The sequence below is a fragment of the Crocodylus porosus genome, unplaced genomic scaffold (assembly GCF_001723895.1).
Source record: "Crocodylus porosus isolate Cpor-Errol unplaced genomic scaffold, CroPor_comp1, whole genome shotgun sequence".
Taxonomy (NCBI): Eukaryota; Metazoa; Chordata; order Crocodylia; family Crocodylidae; genus Crocodylus; species Crocodylus porosus.
In genome coordinates, this window is record NW_017728947.1 from 108880164 (window position 1) to 108897973 (window position 17810).

Here is a 17810-nt window from a genome sequence, read left to right on the forward strand (position 1 = left end):
GGGATTGAGGTAAGACTAACTGGCCTGTAATTTCCCGGGTCCTCTTTTTTTCCCTTTTTGAAGATAGGGACCACACTGGCCCTCTTCCAGTCCTCCGGCACCTGTGTAAAGAAGTAAATATTTACTGTTTGAGGATTTTGTGACCTAATAATAGCACTTTCTTCTTTGTGTTTCAGAGATGTATTAGAAGAGATTCGTATTAGAAAGACTGTAGATGAGTGGATTAAGACAATCAGCATGGAAATTCAGGTATAGCTCAAACAAAACGCTTGTTTGTTTCTCACATGATCATATTTTTGTGAGAGCTTTTAGAAATACTGCTCACTTTCAAGGTGAAAACATTGGGGCACTGTGTATTATGTTGGTTTAGATCTTGACCTGACAAAATGTTCACACACATTTTTAAAACTAGCTTTGCTTAATGAAGATCACTGAGTCACAGTTACTGCTTACCATGAAACACAGATCAGTTGTCAGAACTTCAAAGTTGTCCATAGCCTCTCCTGATCGGCTGGGAGATAAAGTCTCCTTTTACAATGTTTATGTTTTATCATCAGGCTGAAATGGCAAGAAATGATTATGAACAAACAAAATATAATCAAAAAGATCAAAAGACTCCATGGATCAAGAGAACTCAGAACATCAGGGATTTGAAAACCAAGAAAGAAATTAAAACAAAAAATCAAAAAGCCCAAGGATTCTTGACAAAGAAGTCTTTATCTTCAGCCAACCCTGTTCACAAACAATTGGGGGAGAACTTTATAAGGCAGAGCTCAAGACTTGAATCTTCTTCTGAGAGTCTGCAGAATAAAGAAGAAAGGGTAGAGGTGAGATCCTAAGTAATTTGCCCACTGTTCTGGTAATAGCTATACGTCAGTTTCTGATAGAGAATCAGATCAGAATTATTAGTGCGTCCTGCTCTCTTTTACAGAAAATAAAATCTTTGCTTGTAAGGCAAACACTTCTCCTTTAGTTTGGGAGCAGAGCTCATGCTATATGTTTAATTATGCAATAAAGCCACATGGCTTTGCTTAAAGGGCTAGGTGCATTACTTCAGTATAAATTGTCAGACATGCATGTAAAAACATAGCTCCCTCCCTTGAGTTTCCATTGTAAGGAAAGTTGTTGAGTGCTCTGCTAAATATCTGTCTAGATGCATAGATATAGATAAATAGATATTTATATATAATAACACAAGTTAGAGTTGGTTAACAAATGGGTAATAACTGATATAAAAATAATTATGCATGTTGACTGTTAATTCATGAAACTTCTCGGAAGTAAAAGATGTGGATGTGTCATAACATGAAGTGAAATTGTTTTGAAAGAACTACAAGGGACTTTTATACATGCTGGATGTCTGCTCCGACACATGCTATTTAGCAGGCATTGTAGCAGACTCTATTTATTGAGTCTGCTGGAGAGTGCTAATTTGCACACTCAAGCAACCTCTGCATCACATATTCATCATCCCCATGCTTCAAGATGTCAGTGGGAGGGTGCTTGAACTACAGCTCCTCAAACAAGCTTTAGTTAAAGTGTCCCCACTGCCATTTTGAAGTGTGGGATGCTGAGTACATGTGATGCTGTGGGCACTTAAATTAGATTGGCTGTAGGAGCTGGTCTAGTTAAATGCAACCTCCTCTTCCCCCTCCCCCCCCAACCCAGGGCATGTGTAAATCACCCATAATTACTTATTTTTCTATAGAATTTCACAAAACTAGAACAGGTAGGTAGGTACAACAGTAATTTTACAGGTTTAGGCCTTCACAATGATGGTTTATAAAATGCATTTTCTTTTTTTCAGGGACATGTGAAAACTAATGTAATGGTACCAAGTGAAGAGTATCTGTCTCAGGTTTATGGGAAACCCATTTACCAGGGCCACCGCAGCACACTTAAAAAAGCACCATATCTCAGATTTAATTCTCCATCTCCTAAATCTAAACCTCAAAGACCAAAAGTGCTAGAATGTGTAAGAGGTAAGTGATCCCTTCATGTAAATGCTTAAGTTACAGAAAGGTGCATCTACTTCATCGCTCTTTCCAGGTTTGCCTTTTGGAACTGCAGATAGAAGATTCAAGTACCCACTCACTGCTGGGGCACTTAAGCTTATTTAATGCAGGGTACATAAAATCCGTAATGACTTTTCTTTTCCTTTTTTTTTTTTAAATGAGCCTTATTTTTAAAAATAAAGTATGTATGTAAAATAAAATGGGAAGTTGACAGCCTACGTTCAGGCACAAACATAGTGTTTATTAAAATTATTTAAATAAAAATGTTGTTATTTCACAGTATGTTTGTGGTCTTGTGGTAGAAATCACTGGTGAGGTATCTGGAAACAGAGTCTGACTCCTGAACCAGCTTTTGACACAGCTGTCAATGGGGCAGGTACAGGGAGGTTTTTGCTGTCTTTTCAGTTTACATCTGGCTAGTTCAAGCCCAGTGACTTGTTCATTTATAATTAAGAAACCAACTCAGTTCATAAACCAGGAAAGCTTCTGGTTTTTTGTTTTGGGTTTTTTTTTTCTCTTCCAGTCTGTGAATAAAAATGAGATAATGAGATGGGAGTTTGAGATCTGCTAATTCAGTGGTTTTGATCTTTGTTAGATTGAAAGCACCACTCATTAGACTCCAGGCCCTTCTAAGAAATGCCAGCTCTTAGTTTTCCCTTATTTCTTTTACTGCACAAAAATACTAGAGCAATTCTTCCATTGCAAAAAACTTAGGAAGCCCGCAGCAGGTCAGAATGTTCTTTGTATTGTGGAGTCCTGTTAAAAATCTCTGAACTTATTTTGTAAATCATGTTTTCACACCTAACAGAGAACATCTGTGTGATACCCCACGGCACCCTTAAACCTTTCTCGAGTTATCCTGGAGTGCCATGCATCTTGGTTGAGAATGACTGTGCTAGTTCTTAAACATTGTTTCTAGTCCCTGTATACTTCAGTCAGTTTAATTTATTTGTTGCAGATGATACTCCATTTGTTTAATAAATCAGTTACAATGTAAAGCAAACCTTAGTAAACTTACTTTTTATGTTTCCTAAAATATATATATGGTAGTTTTATTTAACTATTTTTAAAAAGTTGTTTGTAGGCTGTAATACTCATTTTAGTGGAACAGATTGAATAACGTGGCTTCTGTCACTTCAGTAAAATGAAAGTAAGAAGAAGACTGGAGACTGATTTGTCTGAAAAACCTTCTTGTAGAGCAGATTTTGCCATTTAAAGCCATAATATGTATTATAATATGTCATTATGCAGATGAAGAACGTTTCCCTTTTTTCATGGTGTTTCTTGGAACGGTATACAATATAACCTCTTAAATCCAGATATCACATATCCAGAATTCTCAAAAATCCGGTACTTTGAAAAACTACACTAGATTGTGGAGTAGCAGTGGCTGGTCCCTGAGCAGTGGAGGGGGAAGCTTGCATGTGGTGGGTACTGCCACCATCCACCACCCTGCCTTGCTGCTTTGCGTGTGGCCGCTGCTCCAGGACCGGCCATTGCGTCGGTTTCAAAAATTCGGAGTTTTCAAATTTCCAGCAGATGCTCGGTCCTGAGCATGCCAGATTCATGAGGTTATACTGTGTTAAATGGTCACCCTGTTCACATTGTCAGAAGAAAAATGTATAGTGGCTCTTAACATTTGGTCCTGAAGCAGAACTCTTTTAAAAGAATATTTAATCAGTAGGTCTGATTTTTTGCTGTGTCCTAAATAGGAACGTGTTTCTTATACTTCTACAGTACTTTATTCCCTTGGAGATGATCACAGTCTCTCTTGGAGGCCAATCAATTAGTGCTATATAAGTACTCAAGATCAGTCATGTTCAGCATGTCTGTTTTAAAAACAATGTATGATACAACGTTAGCTGCTTTCTATGAGCAGCTTGCATAATTCAATAATTTCATTTATGTATAGAGGTATTATTTGCACGTGATAAATCAGTCATGTGCTTTAAAGTATGATTCTTGTTCGTTCTTTCATTTTCTTTGTCCCCAAATGCTTGATTCACGCAATGTTTAATTTTTCAGAACCTCTGAATGTGATAAATAGGCACTTTAAAAGCCTGAAGATGGTATGAACTCTGGCTAGCCTTTACCAAAAGCAATTTTCTTTTAAGTCATTGAGTTGGGTTTAGCACAGCAGCAGCCTGTATGCTATAATAAAATCATACACCTCTCTCTCTTTCTCTTCCTGCAGTTGGGAACTCTTTGCAAGTTTATTTGTCTCCCTATATCCTGAGGATAATTAAAGACAGACAGGTTTATTTTTTCTTTAAGAGGAGGCGGAAAACAAAAATATTGTCATTTTAATGAACAGTTATTGTAACCAGAGCTTCTTTAGAGAGGTATTGTGTTTCTAAACTTTCCATTTTTGGTAGCTTTAGACTGAGGTAATGGTAGCATTTGACTGGTTTTTAAGACACTTGAATTCCTTACTGCCTTGATCCCTCTGTACCTTAGTGCCTTATCAGAAAAATAGTGAAAAACGATAACTTCTAGATGAGTGTCATGGGGAAAAAACAGGAGGTGAGGGGTTGTGAGTTGCTGTTCTGTGGGATGCTGCAGTGGTGGGATCATATAAAGACTTTGATACTTAGGTCTTAAGCTGGTTGTGATTCCCTGTATTCTAAGACTGCAAATCACAGACATGGTATAAACAATTGAAATTAGTAATTTCTTAATCTTAGAAGTAATTTTCTTGCATGTATTAGGCATAGTTCTTTTTTCTCTTGGTGGAATTGCACACTGGTAGTACCCCTTCTAGACTTTATGTACCACACTACACAGACCTGTGTATATAATTGTCAGAGCTCCAGTTAGCGTGTGCACATGTGTGTAACTGCCAAAGATCCAGTTGTGTGGGTGTGTGTGTGTATGTAATTGGCCCTGGGTATGACCATAAACTGTGTAAGAGGTCTTATCACAATGCTGACTGTGACACTAACTGTGCCTTAGTCTGCTGCAAAATCAGAATCATTGTTAAAAAGATCTACCATAGCAAAGCTGCCAGATGTCATTAGGTAGACATCAGCCAAACTAAGGACATAGAAAAATGCAGAGTGTTCAATACAAAAGTCGTGAAAGCAGGTTTACCTAACAATTCAGCCACCAAGGCTTGGGAAAGCCTAAAAAACTAACATATACAATGCTGCTATAACAGCATTTGGCAAAACATGGAAGAAAAATGCAGATTGGTTTGAAGAGCGCCCTTCTACCACTGGTTGAGAACAAAAGGACAGTGCTAACCAGCTATAAGAAATCCCCCAACACCAGAACCCTGGGAAATCTGAGGAAGGCTCGAAGAGAAATGCAAAAGGAAGCCAACAGGTGTGCCCAAGCTTTTTGACTGAGACTGCAATGATATTTAGAAAGCAGCTGATGCAGGTGATGGCTGTGGACTGACACAGGTATCAAATGAGCAACTGGTCCAGTCAGAAAGAAAACAGGTCTGCTGAAAGGCTTAAATAGAAATGCCATTACTGATTACAAAACAACTCGCGTGTTGGATTGAAAAATATTGAATTCTGTACTCCAGTGAGATTGAAATCAAACACGAAAAGCTTGAAGAATTACCACAGTTCAAAGTTATGATGGATTTAGACACTGAATCTACATTAGAAGATTTGCAGAAGGCCATTAAATTGATTCCTGGGAACAATCTTCCGGCAACAACTGTTTGCCTGCTGAACTCTACAGGTGTGGCAATGATGAATTCCTTCGAAACCTCCGTGAAATTATACTGCTCTGTTGGAAAAAGGAAGCAGTACTACAAGATTTCAAAGATGCATTGAATTGCACAACTGTACAGAAACAAAGGGGACTGAAGCGACTGTGCCAGCTATGGAGTTATCTCCCTGTTGAACATTGTTGGAAAAACTGTCGCTCACATCATGCTCCCTAGGTTGCAGTCTCTAAGTAAAGGCATCTATCCTGAAAGGCGACATGGTTTTTGTTTCGGACGCTCTACCATTAATATGAAATTTTCAAATCAAGAAACTGCAAGAGAAGCGTAGAGAAAAACAAATACCACTGTGCATATCCTTCATCGATCTGATGAAGGTCTTTGATACACTCAATAGCCAGGGCCTTCTTACTGTTCTGAAGAAACTGGGTTGCGTCATCCCCCCCAACTACTGAATGCTATTTGCTCATTACATCAAGGTATGAAGGTAACTGTAGTGTATGAAAACAAAGAATCAAAAGACTTTGACATCAATAATGAGGTGAAACGGGTGTGTGTCTTAACCCCTGTTCTTTTTAACATCGCTTTTCATTCCTCCTTCTTCATGCATTGAAGAACAGCAGTGATGGCCATTTATCTTCAAGCTAGACTAGATGGAGGCTTGTTCAGCATTGCAAGGTTTGGAGCAAAAACTAAGGTGAAAGAACTGGTTCTGAGAGACTTTCTGTTTAAGATGATGTGGCCTTGGTTGCCCACAATGAATCTTCCCTGCAAAATCTTGAACAGATTTTCTGAGTCATGCAAGAGCATCGGGGTGGCAGTTAATCTCAAGAAGACTGTGATCATGTACCAAGGAGTGGAGGAACCAATACCTGACGTCCCTAGAGGAACCAATACCTGACGTCCCTAGAGGAACCAATACCTGACGTCCCTAGAGGAACCAATACCTGACGTCCCTAGAGGATAAATCTCTTAGTGGTGTTGACAGTTTTTGCTACTTGGGTTCTACACTGAGGAGGGATGTTGACCTTCAGACTGAACTGGCTGAATTGGAAAAGCAGTTGAGAATTTCAGGCTATTACAGGAATGTACATGGAATAACAGCAAACTATCAGCTAAGGTGAAGATGGAAATTTACAGGACTTGGGTGCTGTCATCCCTACTTTATGGTTCAGAAATATGGACTACATATGCTAGGCATATCCAGCAAATGCAGCTTTAAGATGACTCACTTTTGTTATAGCAATATATATTTAGCTTGTTTTATATTAGTGTTGCAATAAGTCTGTTATTAGTTAAGATTGATGTGGCCATCGGGGGACCTATTTTCAATGTTTTTTGGTGCACGTTTCTGTTTGATAGCAGACCAAGAATTCTTCTTGGAAGCTGGGATAAAAAGAACCATCCCTTTTTAATTTGGGGTTTTGTGAATGAGTAAAGATTTTACTGTCTGTTTTTAGAAGCTTTTTCATTTGGATAATTGTAACTGAAAAAAAATCAAATGAAAAATGTTGCGCTTGCCATATGTTTCAGCAGAAATCCTTTTTTTGGTGATGTTTGAGTAATTTTTTGGTTTTCAAGAGAAAGGGAAGGTTAAAAGCTGTTGAAAACATTATGCTGAGCATGTACAGTACTTAACTGTTCTTTCTGTGAAAACCTTGTTTCTGCAATTACTTCAGTTGGCTGCACTGTGGATACACAGCAATGTTCTGCTCTTGCTCATAGATTTGAAGAGTTGAAGGTCAGAAGAGTTCACTAGATCGCCTAGCGTGACCCTCTGGATATATTAGAGACCATTGAAATTGCAGCCATTTTTCTCTGTTCTGGGTCCAGTAACTTGAATTTGACAAAGCTTAATTTGCCTGGTTAGGGCAGCCCTTGAAGAAAGGTGCACTGTCTTGATTGGAAGGTATCAGGAAATGAGGAATCCCTTACTTAATTAGCAGTTTGTCCCAGGGGTTAATGGCTCCCAGGCTTCATCTAAATTGAATTTGCCTGGCTTCAGCTTTTAGCTTTGATCCCCCTTTTTTTAGTTTAGTATTTAGTGTTTTCCCTTGTGGGGGTACTTAAACATGGTAATCAAGTCATCCCTCAATCTCTTTTTGATAAACTGAATAGGTTGAGGTCTTTAATTCCCTCATCATAATGCATGATACAGCACTTACATCACTTTGCCTGTTTTCTGCATGCAGCTTTCCAATATCCTTTTTAAAATGTGACTACTAGGAATGGATTTCACCAGCAGTCTTATCTATGTCATCTATGGACGTCAGATCTCCCCCACAACTCCTATTTGTTGCTCTCTTTTTCGGACATGCAAAGATTTCACTAGCCTTTCTAGGACCACATGATGAGATTATTCTCCATGATAGAATTACTGCTTTCTTGGTTCAGTGTTGAAAGGTCTTACCGAATTTGTGATTGCATGATTTTCACAGAAACCACAAATTTGGGCAGGTTCCATGAACAATGGCAGGCTCCACAATTTTGGTGGGCTTGCTTGCCAGTAAATTTGTAGCAAGCCCACCAAAATCATGGAGCCTACTGCTTGGGGATGGCCTGAAACCATGGATTAATTACCATGATTAAACCCAGGAAAGCCATTAATCCATGCTTAATAACATGTAGGTTAATGGCTTCCCTGGGCTTAATCAGGGTAATTAACCTGTGGTTTTGGATCATGTGGCAATCTGTGGGGAGGGGCGGTACTGCCAGGGCCCCTTGGCCAATTGGAGGCGTGGGAGGGGGGGCCCTCCTGTGCTCAGCCTGCAGAAATGGTGGCTGGCCCCAGTATCTGCTCATGAAATTAGCCAGCCACCTCCTCGAGTTCAGTAAATCCCTACTTATGTGACAGTAGCCTGCAATAGCAGGGGATTAGATGCGATTACCCCGATGAAAGTCAAAACCATCTGGTGAAGTAGGTTGTTGCCTACGAAATCTCATGCCTCTCTGAACCAGTTAGTCTCTAAGGTGCTGTTCTGCAGTACCTTTTGCCTGACTCCAGATGAATACGGCTAACCATGCCTCTGTACACATTGATTTCAAACAAGGTAGTTTCTTTTTGTTAAGATTTTTAAAATTTTTATTAAATAATGGAAGGAAAACCTCGGAAATTAAAATCTTCTGTTTAATTAGTTTAAATGGAGGTTTTCCTCTTCCCCTCACTACTTGGGATGTTGAACAATAGAACCCTTGTTTGGCTTTTCTCTTTTTCTTTTGTGAATACGTGCCTGTCATATTCTGCCCACTCTTTCTGTAGCTGTTTGATTGCTTGATTTTGAGTACTATGCAAATTAAAGATCAAAGAAAAGCCACTCAAGGCAAGGGTGCCATGAAATGAGTGCGTTTTAGTGTGGAAAATCTGTGTGTGTTGTTTTAGATACTGTACCTCTACTCAGTCAATAGCTGTCTGACACTCACATTTTTCAGGCAGTGCTAAACTGGTCTGATTATGACATGGCAGTGAATTGCTCCTTATTCTAGAACTAATCTGCTAATTCACCTAGCCCTTCATTTCACTTACTAAATTACTACCTGGGAATTTGGCATGTCACTAAAGACTTCCTTTTTACATGCTGACTTGCACTTAGTGCTAACCTATACTGGCATCCTCATGTACATTCCTTACATCTCTGAATTTATTTGTGTGCTGCTTGTCAGACTTTAGTTATGCAGCATTTTGTAAATTTAGCCCCATCTTCATTGCTTTCACTACTGAGAGAGAGAGATAGCATGTCTTTCCTTATGCGTTTCTTTATTTGTAGATCATTGGCTGGCCGTATCTTATTTTTGTAAAGTCTTTGCCTAATCATGGGAATCAAATTGCATTACAGAAGCTTATACTAACCCATGATTTAGCATGTGTTTGTATGTTTGTAAGAGTTGTAAGACTTGTTGACATTTTATTTCAGGTACTAAAGTAAAATCAGCGAGAACACAAACCAGCTCTTCCATGCAGAAAATAATAACCAGTCCTAAGAAACAGCATCTGCTTTCTGCACCGTTTCCTGAAAATCAGTATCTCTTCAGCCCCAGTAGAGAAGCACCTACTGTTTGTGGTCCACTTGAAGGTCACTTAATTCCTATGGCTATTCCTTTAGGTAAGAACAAATAAAACCCCAGTCTGTTGTATGGGCCCAATTAATCCTTGCTGTGTCAGGGAGCTACACCTTGCGCTTTTCTGTATCAGCGATGGCTGCTTTATGGGTGGAGATTCACAGGTGCTTTCCCTTGGGACTCTGCTAGGGGAGGTCAGTTTTGAATTCTAATGCATCTGTACAGGAGCTCCTCTAGCAGAGCCAGTGGAGATTCAGGTATCTTCTGGCCTTGCACTGTCATAACTAATATTCTGTACGCCTTTGTGCTGCTCATTTGAGCGCACCTGATACCCATTCTGTCAGGCAAGTTCCTCCTAACAGAGGACCAGAATACACTGTAAAACTAGTATGTATCAGTGACAAAAGTAGATTAAATGGATCTTGTCTACCCAGCCATCCCAGTAATGTCATACCAATCTGACCATTCTGTATTGATCACCACTAAGAGGATTTCCTCTTGCAAGCAGTTCTAGTCTGAGTGTTGTTTGTGCATGGAGAGAGGTCAATTTTGACACCTAAAGATACAGACACAGGAAGGAGGAACTGAAATCAAAGCTGGACAGGTCACGCACTGACCTGTGCTCAGATCTTGGCTAGCTGGCCTTTGTGTTAAATATATAGTGGAAAATGAGGAGAGGCTGTATACAGTGATTCTCAACCGGGATAGTGTGGCACCCAGGGGTGCCACAAGAACCTGTAGGTGCCCTGAGGTATGAGAATATAAGCATGTAATTGCAGGCTCAGGCTTGTTGCTGCTTGACAAATCCCTTGCCATTCCTCCCCCCACACTCCCTGGTGCCTCTGCAAGGAAGTAAGCACTGTGGTATATTAATTCATTTTTGAAAATGGATGCCGCTCAATTCACAAAAGCTATGGAGAGGTGCCTCGTGTCCAAAAAGGTGGAGACTCATTGGTGTAGCGAAAGGCACAGTTATGGGGACCTGCGTTCTCAAGCAATTCAAATTACTACAGGTATTTTGTTTCTCAGCACTAGGTGTCGCTGTAGTTAATGGAATGACTGCAGTGCAGTAGGGAAAATATCCAGACATATTATTTAAGTTAATACAAGAACAAAAAAAATGTGCAAACTTTAAGTGAAAAAAAACTACATTTTGACCAGTGGTAGTGGGATATTTCATAGATTTCATAGACATTAGGGCTGGAAGGGACCTCGGGAGATCGAGTCCAGCCCCCTGCCCAAAGGGCAGGAAGTCAGCTGGGGTCATAGGATCCCAGCAAGATGAGCATCCAATTTACTCTTGAAGGTGTTCAATGTAGGTGCTTGAACCACCTCCGCTGGCAGACTGTTCCAGACCTTGGGGGCTTGGACTGTAAAGAAATTCTTCCTTATGTCCAGCCTGAAACGGTCTTGCAGGAGTTTGTGACCGTTCCCCATCACCCGGATCTCCCTGTCCCACAGCAGGCATGGGGGTCCCATGGGACTGATGAAAGACTGACACAGTCTTCATTATGCTGTTAAACTGAAAATTTGACTTCAACAAAACTTGAAAAACCCAGAAACTTTAATTTAATTGTTTTTTATATTTATTTTGCTCTTACTTGACTTTCCCTAGGTCAAACACGGGTTAATGGCATCTCACCACAGCCTGCAGGAGTAACTATAAGCAAACCTCACCCTGTCACTGTGACTACCTCTGTTCCCCCAACTCTTCCAAAACTACAGCGTCAGACAATGAAAAAACCAAATATAGCAGTAATAGAGATGAAATCTGAAAAAAAGGATCCTCCTAAACTCACCGTACAGGTATGTGGAGGGCAAAAAGCCAGTTGCTGTGTTACTGAATATGGAAGTTCCAGCCAGTCTTTAATACATCAATGCTGCTAGACATGGTTGTTCACCCCATCTTTAACCGAATGACTGGGAATTGGTGAATGCTTTTTCTCTTGCTGTCACTACCATAAAATAGTATCATCCAAAATGTAGTCACTTTATGGTTTATATTTTTGGAGACTCTTAACGTATTTTTTATTACGTAGCCAGAATAGAAGAATTATTTGGGGTTGGGGAAACCAAGGCACCCATAAATACATGCCATGTGACCAGATAATGCCCTACGCAGAATATTTTTACAGAGAGACTTTCATGCTGGAGCAAATTTGAAAAAGATTATTTAATATAAATAGCAATTTATTCAGCTGAATGATTTGCCCTTTAAGACTTTTGTTTTGAATATGCTTTTCTTCCTAACAGTTTTCCATCTGAATAATCAGCCATTGATGTCTTAATCCTATGTTTGTGATACAAGCTTGTTGTCATGGAAATGAAAAGGAATGTTTTATTACAAGTTCAGTATTTTGGATTCATTGAAGGATCAAACTGAAGGCCAAAATATGCTGGGAATATCTTCCTCCTGACCTCAGTTTTAAACACAACTAGTTTAGATCATGAAGCTCAGAGATAAACAGCATAATTAATTGAAGATGTTAACTCTCCTGCTAATATGCTACTTTTCCCATCTATGCACATTTTTACTGTTTTTGTCCAGTTTAGTCTTTAATGTTTTAAGTAAAGATGTTTTACTAAATACTTAAATTAGTACTTCATCATCCCTTTGATCCATTTGCGTAACTTTTTGAAAATTTTGTTAGTGCAAAGAACACAACCGTTATAGTTTTGTACTTATTGTACTAGTACATAGATTATATCTGTATTGTAGTGTTTCAACTTTAGGAAAATACAGAATGAATATTCTGTTTGTGCTTAACATATATTAAAAAGGAAAAAGGCCATGCACATATAAGTCAAGTCAGATGCCTTTTAAGTCAGTCTCAGGATCTTGAGTAATTGGCATGAATTGGCTCATCAGGCATATTCTATAAAGTTACCAGAGGTGTTTTTGACACTTAAGTCATGCTGCATGCCAGCGAGGTAACAATCTAGCATAGTTGTCAAAAGTCAGGTTGTTAAACTAAATGGAGATTGGGAGAAGTTGATGTAGGAGGGGAGGAGAGCGCAGAGTGTTTCTTCTTTTTAAAATGAGTCTGCTGTTAAAATCCAGTCTCAGTCAGGTACAACAAGGAGGGGACTTGTGCTGAGGTTAATGGTAGAAGACTAGACAAAGGGAGAAAGTTGAGGCGTGGTTTGGGCTTCATGTTCCCACACACAATTTAAGCCGAAGAGAAGCAGACTAAGGGAGACTTCAGTGGATATTTTTGTTTTCCCTTCACAGGTGTTGCCGAATGTAGATATTGACAGTATTTCCAGTGCCAGTGTGAGCCTTAATGAGGCATTTCTGCACTCAGAAGCAGCACTCCCTCCTGTCAGCACTCAGATACAGGTATTACTCAAAAAATGTATGAGTTGGAACTAGTTCCAATAAGTGGGTACGAGTGAATGAATCCTCAGTTACTGGGAAATGATTTCAGTCCGTGCTCCTTCATTACTAGGGAAACTAGATTCACTCAGGAGCAGAAAAAAGAACTGAATGTTGTTATGATTTCTGAGCTCCTTTTTGTTGACCTGTCTTTAGGAAGATGAAGATTAATTTCCCTCTAGCCCTGAGGAAGGAGTGATACAACAGTGCTCCACCCCAGTAACAACCAAGGGAGAGTACTGAGGACAAAGAAGTAATCTGCCGTTGGGCTATATAGCACTAGCAGGTTGCTTCCCATCTGTGCTGGCAGCTGCATTAGCTCAGAGAGGAGTAAAAGCTTCATCCTTATGCCCATTCCCTGTCTAATTGCACAGGGTAAGGAGGAATGGCCCTGTGGAGCCGCTTTACTTCTACTATGTTGCACTTTGATTCATGAAATGAGGTAGCTGGCATGGCAGAAAGGAGCAGCCTTGTGTTCTTATGCACCAGCACACAGGCAAATTACTAATAAGTGGGTGAGGTTCTAGGGCCTGCATTATGCTGGAAGTCAGATTAGCTGGCCCAAATGGCCCTCTTTAGCCCTTGATTATACTAGATCATAATCTTGCTCCTGTAACTTTTCAGTAGCTTTCCTGGAGTGTTTAGAAGGTGAGAAGGCTGTACATGAATTCTGTGTAGAAAATGGTTTTAAGAATGTTAGGGCTGTAAACTGAAGCTTGTGGTTAATGGGATCACATGCCTTATTCATTGCACAGGGTGAACAGTAGGAACTGAATGAGATAACGTTTAAATACTTATTATTCATCCCTTGTTCAGCATGTGTGCTTCTACCTCATGGTGACCATGTGACATGTTAAATAAAATACACTCTCATCCTATACTGCAGTTAATATACACATTTTTAAGCCCAACAAATATGCAGAGGCACAGTGGTATAGAAGTTGCTAACTAAAACCTGCTTAGAGTAACTATATATTTTCTGCTTCTGGTGTGTGAGAAATTTGTTCTGCTGTTAGGGTAAAACATTTTTCCACTGGAGGTTAGGATATAATTAGTTTGCAAAGAGGTGGACTTTGATCATATTCTCAGTGTGAGTTTTTTTTACAATTAAATTTTAAATGAAAGATCTGTAACACTTTAATTCTGTTTATCAGACTCCAGAACATGAACATTATGAAGAGGAAGATATAAAATTTCCAGGAACTAATTTCATTGATGTGACTGATGTAATGCAGGTAACCATATTCCCTTTCCTTTCATTTGATTTTTTTTTTTAAACTTAATATTATTTTCTTGGTCTTATTTTAAAATATGGAATAGAATAGTATTTACTAACAATTTGAAAAATATTATTTCTGCCTTTTGAACAACCTTCCATTGGCTTGAAGTAGAAATATTCATTCAAAAACCTGTGAGAGGCAAGAAAGACATGGTAGATTTGCATTCAGCTCATGAAAGCTTGTGTGATAAAGGGTATGAGGGGGAGAAAGAGAGAGATCGATCTACTTTGGTTAGTCTAGAAAGTGCAAATCTATCATAAAAGTGTTTCAGTCCTGTCAAAAATGGTAAAATGATAGAACTTATTTGAAAGCATGTTGTTAAATCTAATTGAAAACATTTTTGTCTGTTTGCTCAAAAATGTATCATATAAAAATGAAAAGGAAGAGCTACTTATGAAGTCAATTTGTGAAGTAAGAATAAAATAGCACGGATATCTAAGCTCTTCAAACACTAATATGAGTTATCCCTCTCTTTCATTTTTCTCCCAGATTGCTTTTATCTTTTATTCTTGGCAATGGGCTGTATTTTAACCACAATACCAAGAAGTGTTCCAAATGGAACATGCGTGTACCATTATGGGCCAAACAACATTCTTAAAAATGTGTAAGACAAACATAATGCAGAAGCATAAAAACAGGCCCCTGGAGTTGCAGAAGTATTTAAGACATCAAAAGCAATCCTCTTTTCTTTTCCTTTTTTTAAAAAGAAGTAGCTTTGCTTAAAATGTGCATGGAGAAATGCCCATAAAAACGTTAAATGGGAAAACCTGGCTATTTTGTTCCTTTTTTTGTCATGAAAAGCATGTTCTAGTCAGAATGAAGGAAAGTACACGTGTCTCATAGTTGCAAAATACCTCCCTTTTAACCTTAAATGAGTTAACCTGTGGTGGGTCCATCTGTGAATGCATGATGTAACCCCTGAAAACACCTTAAGCCCCACCCCAGCACTAGTAAATTTACTCCTGGATGAACTGAGATCAAATTTGTCCTGTTCTCAAATGCCTCATCTTTTAATCATAAAAAAGTTAGGTTGGAAGGGACTGTTGCTTCTTGTCACAAGCAACAAGTTTGCTCAGCCCACGGGCCTGATTTGGCCTGTAGATCCATGTCATCCAGCTTGCAGGGCTCCCCATAGGTCGAAGTTTGATAGCAAGGGAGCAGCAGCAATTAATACTGCCACCTGTCCCCTGCTGCTGAATTCCCAAGTCCCATGTGTTTGGGCCACCTTCCTTTTGTCCCCTTGCCCTCCAACCTCCACCCACTGCAGCTAGATTGGGGCCAGGGCACAACCCCTATTCCCACATAGCTGAATCGAGCCCTATGTGCTGCATTGGTCCTACTGGACAGATCCAACCCTTGGAGGGATTGGGTACCAATCATCCAGCCTCCAGGGCAAAAAGGGTGAACACCACTGGTCTATCGCCATCCTCCTTATAACTACCCTTCAGGTATTTGAAGACTCATCAAATCCTCCTTCCATCTTCTTCCCTCCAGACTAAATTAATGCCAGTTGTTTTAGCATTTCCTTTTACATCATGTTTCCCAAATTTCTAATAATTGTTATTGCTCTCTGCTGGACTCATTCTAATATGTCCACATTCTTCTTTAAGTGTGGTATCCAGAACCAGACACAGTACTGCAGATAAAGCCTCATCAGTGCTGAATAGTAGAAGGATCACTTCCCTTTATGTGCAAGTGATGCTTCTATTAGTATAGCCCTGTATGCTATAAGCTTTTTTTTTCCCTACAAGAGCATATGTTGGTTTATTCAGCTTGCAGTCCATTATAACACCCAGGTTATTTTCTGTAACATTGCAGCCTAGCCAGTTGTTATCCAGTTTGTATTTGTGCATGCAGTTGTTTTGTCCCAAGTGCAAGGCTTTGCGCTTGTCCTTACTGAATTTCATTCAGTTAATTTTGAACCATTTTTCCAGTTTATCAAGGTTCTGCTGAATCTTGTTCCTACCCTCCAGACCATCTTCATCTCCACCTACCTTGGTGTCATCTATAGATTTGCTAAATGTGCACTCAGTTCCATTTTCCAGATCATTAACAAAGAAATTAAACAGTACCAGGACAGCTCTGCAGAGCGCCACTTGATTTGTCCTCCCAGTTACATGTGAAACCATTGATGATCCAACCAGTTACATTGTTGGCACTGGATGTATGACCCAGATACCTTGTCCCAGGTGGACCCAAACCCTCAGACTGACCATGACTTCTCCATTCAATAATAGGCAAATATTATTGGTGCACAGTGATAGCAGATAAGAATAATGCAGGCAAGACAAATGAAATAACACCCCCAATTCTATATCTACCAGTGTTAGGGCTGTCACAGAGGGAAGGTACGTCTGGCCAGTACATAAGCTTCACCCCATGGTTCTTTCTTGAATGTCAGACGTCAGCAACCTGGAGGTCAAGGACCGAGGCCTCTTCCCTCTGCCCCCCCACTCCTCCTCCGTTGGGATGGGTGAGATGGGTTGATGGCCATCTGTTCATGGTGGCCTTGAGTTGCCCACCTCAGGGGCACTTTGCTGCTCTGAAATCCCTCCTTTTGTATTCTTTTCCTCTTCTGATGACACTTCATTTCTGGGTACCATTGACTGGTCTCACTGTGGTCATCATACTGTCCACATTCTGTTGGCATAGTACTTTGTTTCCCAAAGCCATCACATGCACATATCTTAATTTGGTCATTTATTGGTGTCTTAATTTGGTCTCTCCACCAAAACCAGAAATCTCCAAGGCTCTGCAGCTGGTCACTGTGACTTGGCCACCACAGCAGAGTCCTTTATCTCTCTTTGGCATTTTCAGGGAACACTTGTGGTACATATCTTCAGTTTCCCAGCTTGCATATACCTGCTTGTCTGTTGGCCTCACACAGGGTGTCTGCTGGTTCCAGACAGTGGGCCTTGAACGAAACTTTGTCACAAAGGGCTTTTAGAAATCAGTTAACCCTTGCCATTCCTGTGGACCATTGTTCTAATGCAATATCTACTTTACCCACAAGTCAGTTCCTGAAAGCAAACCTCGAAATATCGTTTTCTAGCCATCAGTATATCCACTTGACAGTACTTTCATCTAGACCAGTGGTTCCCAACCTTTTTGGAACTGCTGATCTAGACAGTATATCTTTAGCTTGCTAATGTGAAAGTATATTGCAGTGAGTCTCAACCAGAGTGCCATGGCACCTTGAGGTGCCTTGAGATCCTTTTAAGTGTGCCACCAAATATTAGTATTGTTAGGTGTGCATACGTGATTCACAAGATAAACCCAAAGATTTCAAATAGGAATCCATAGTGTCATAGATTTCATAGGCATCAGGGCTGGAAGGGACCTCGGGAGATCATCGAGTCCAGCCCCCTGCCCAAAGGGCAGGAAGTCAGCTGGGGTCATAGGAT

At 39.9% G+C, this 17810-nt stretch overlaps 1 protein-coding gene across 6 annotated transcripts in view; it reads left to right on the top strand.

The window, feature by feature from the left end:
* Window positions 1–17810, top strand: part of KIAA0586 (KIAA0586 ortholog) — a 108904-nt gene that overhangs the window by 23636 nt on the left and 67458 nt on the right. For all 6 annotated transcript variants that reach the window (XR_002103841.1, XR_002103840.1, XM_019550901.1 and 3 more), the window contains 7 exons: window positions 177–249; window positions 558–827; window positions 1808–1982; window positions 9606–9794; window positions 11366–11556; window positions 12983–13090; window positions 14281–14361. Coding sequence is in view for 4 of the 6 variants with exons in the window: in XM_019550901.1 (XP_019406446.1) it covers window positions 177–249; window positions 558–827; window positions 1808–1982; window positions 9606–9794; window positions 11366–11556; window positions 12983–13090; window positions 14281–14361 (1087 nt within the window). In the remaining 2 variants the exon portion in view is untranslated. The remainder of the gene's footprint in view (window positions 1–176; window positions 250–557; window positions 828–1807; window positions 1983–9605; window positions 9795–11365; window positions 11557–12982; window positions 13091–14280; window positions 14362–17810) is intronic.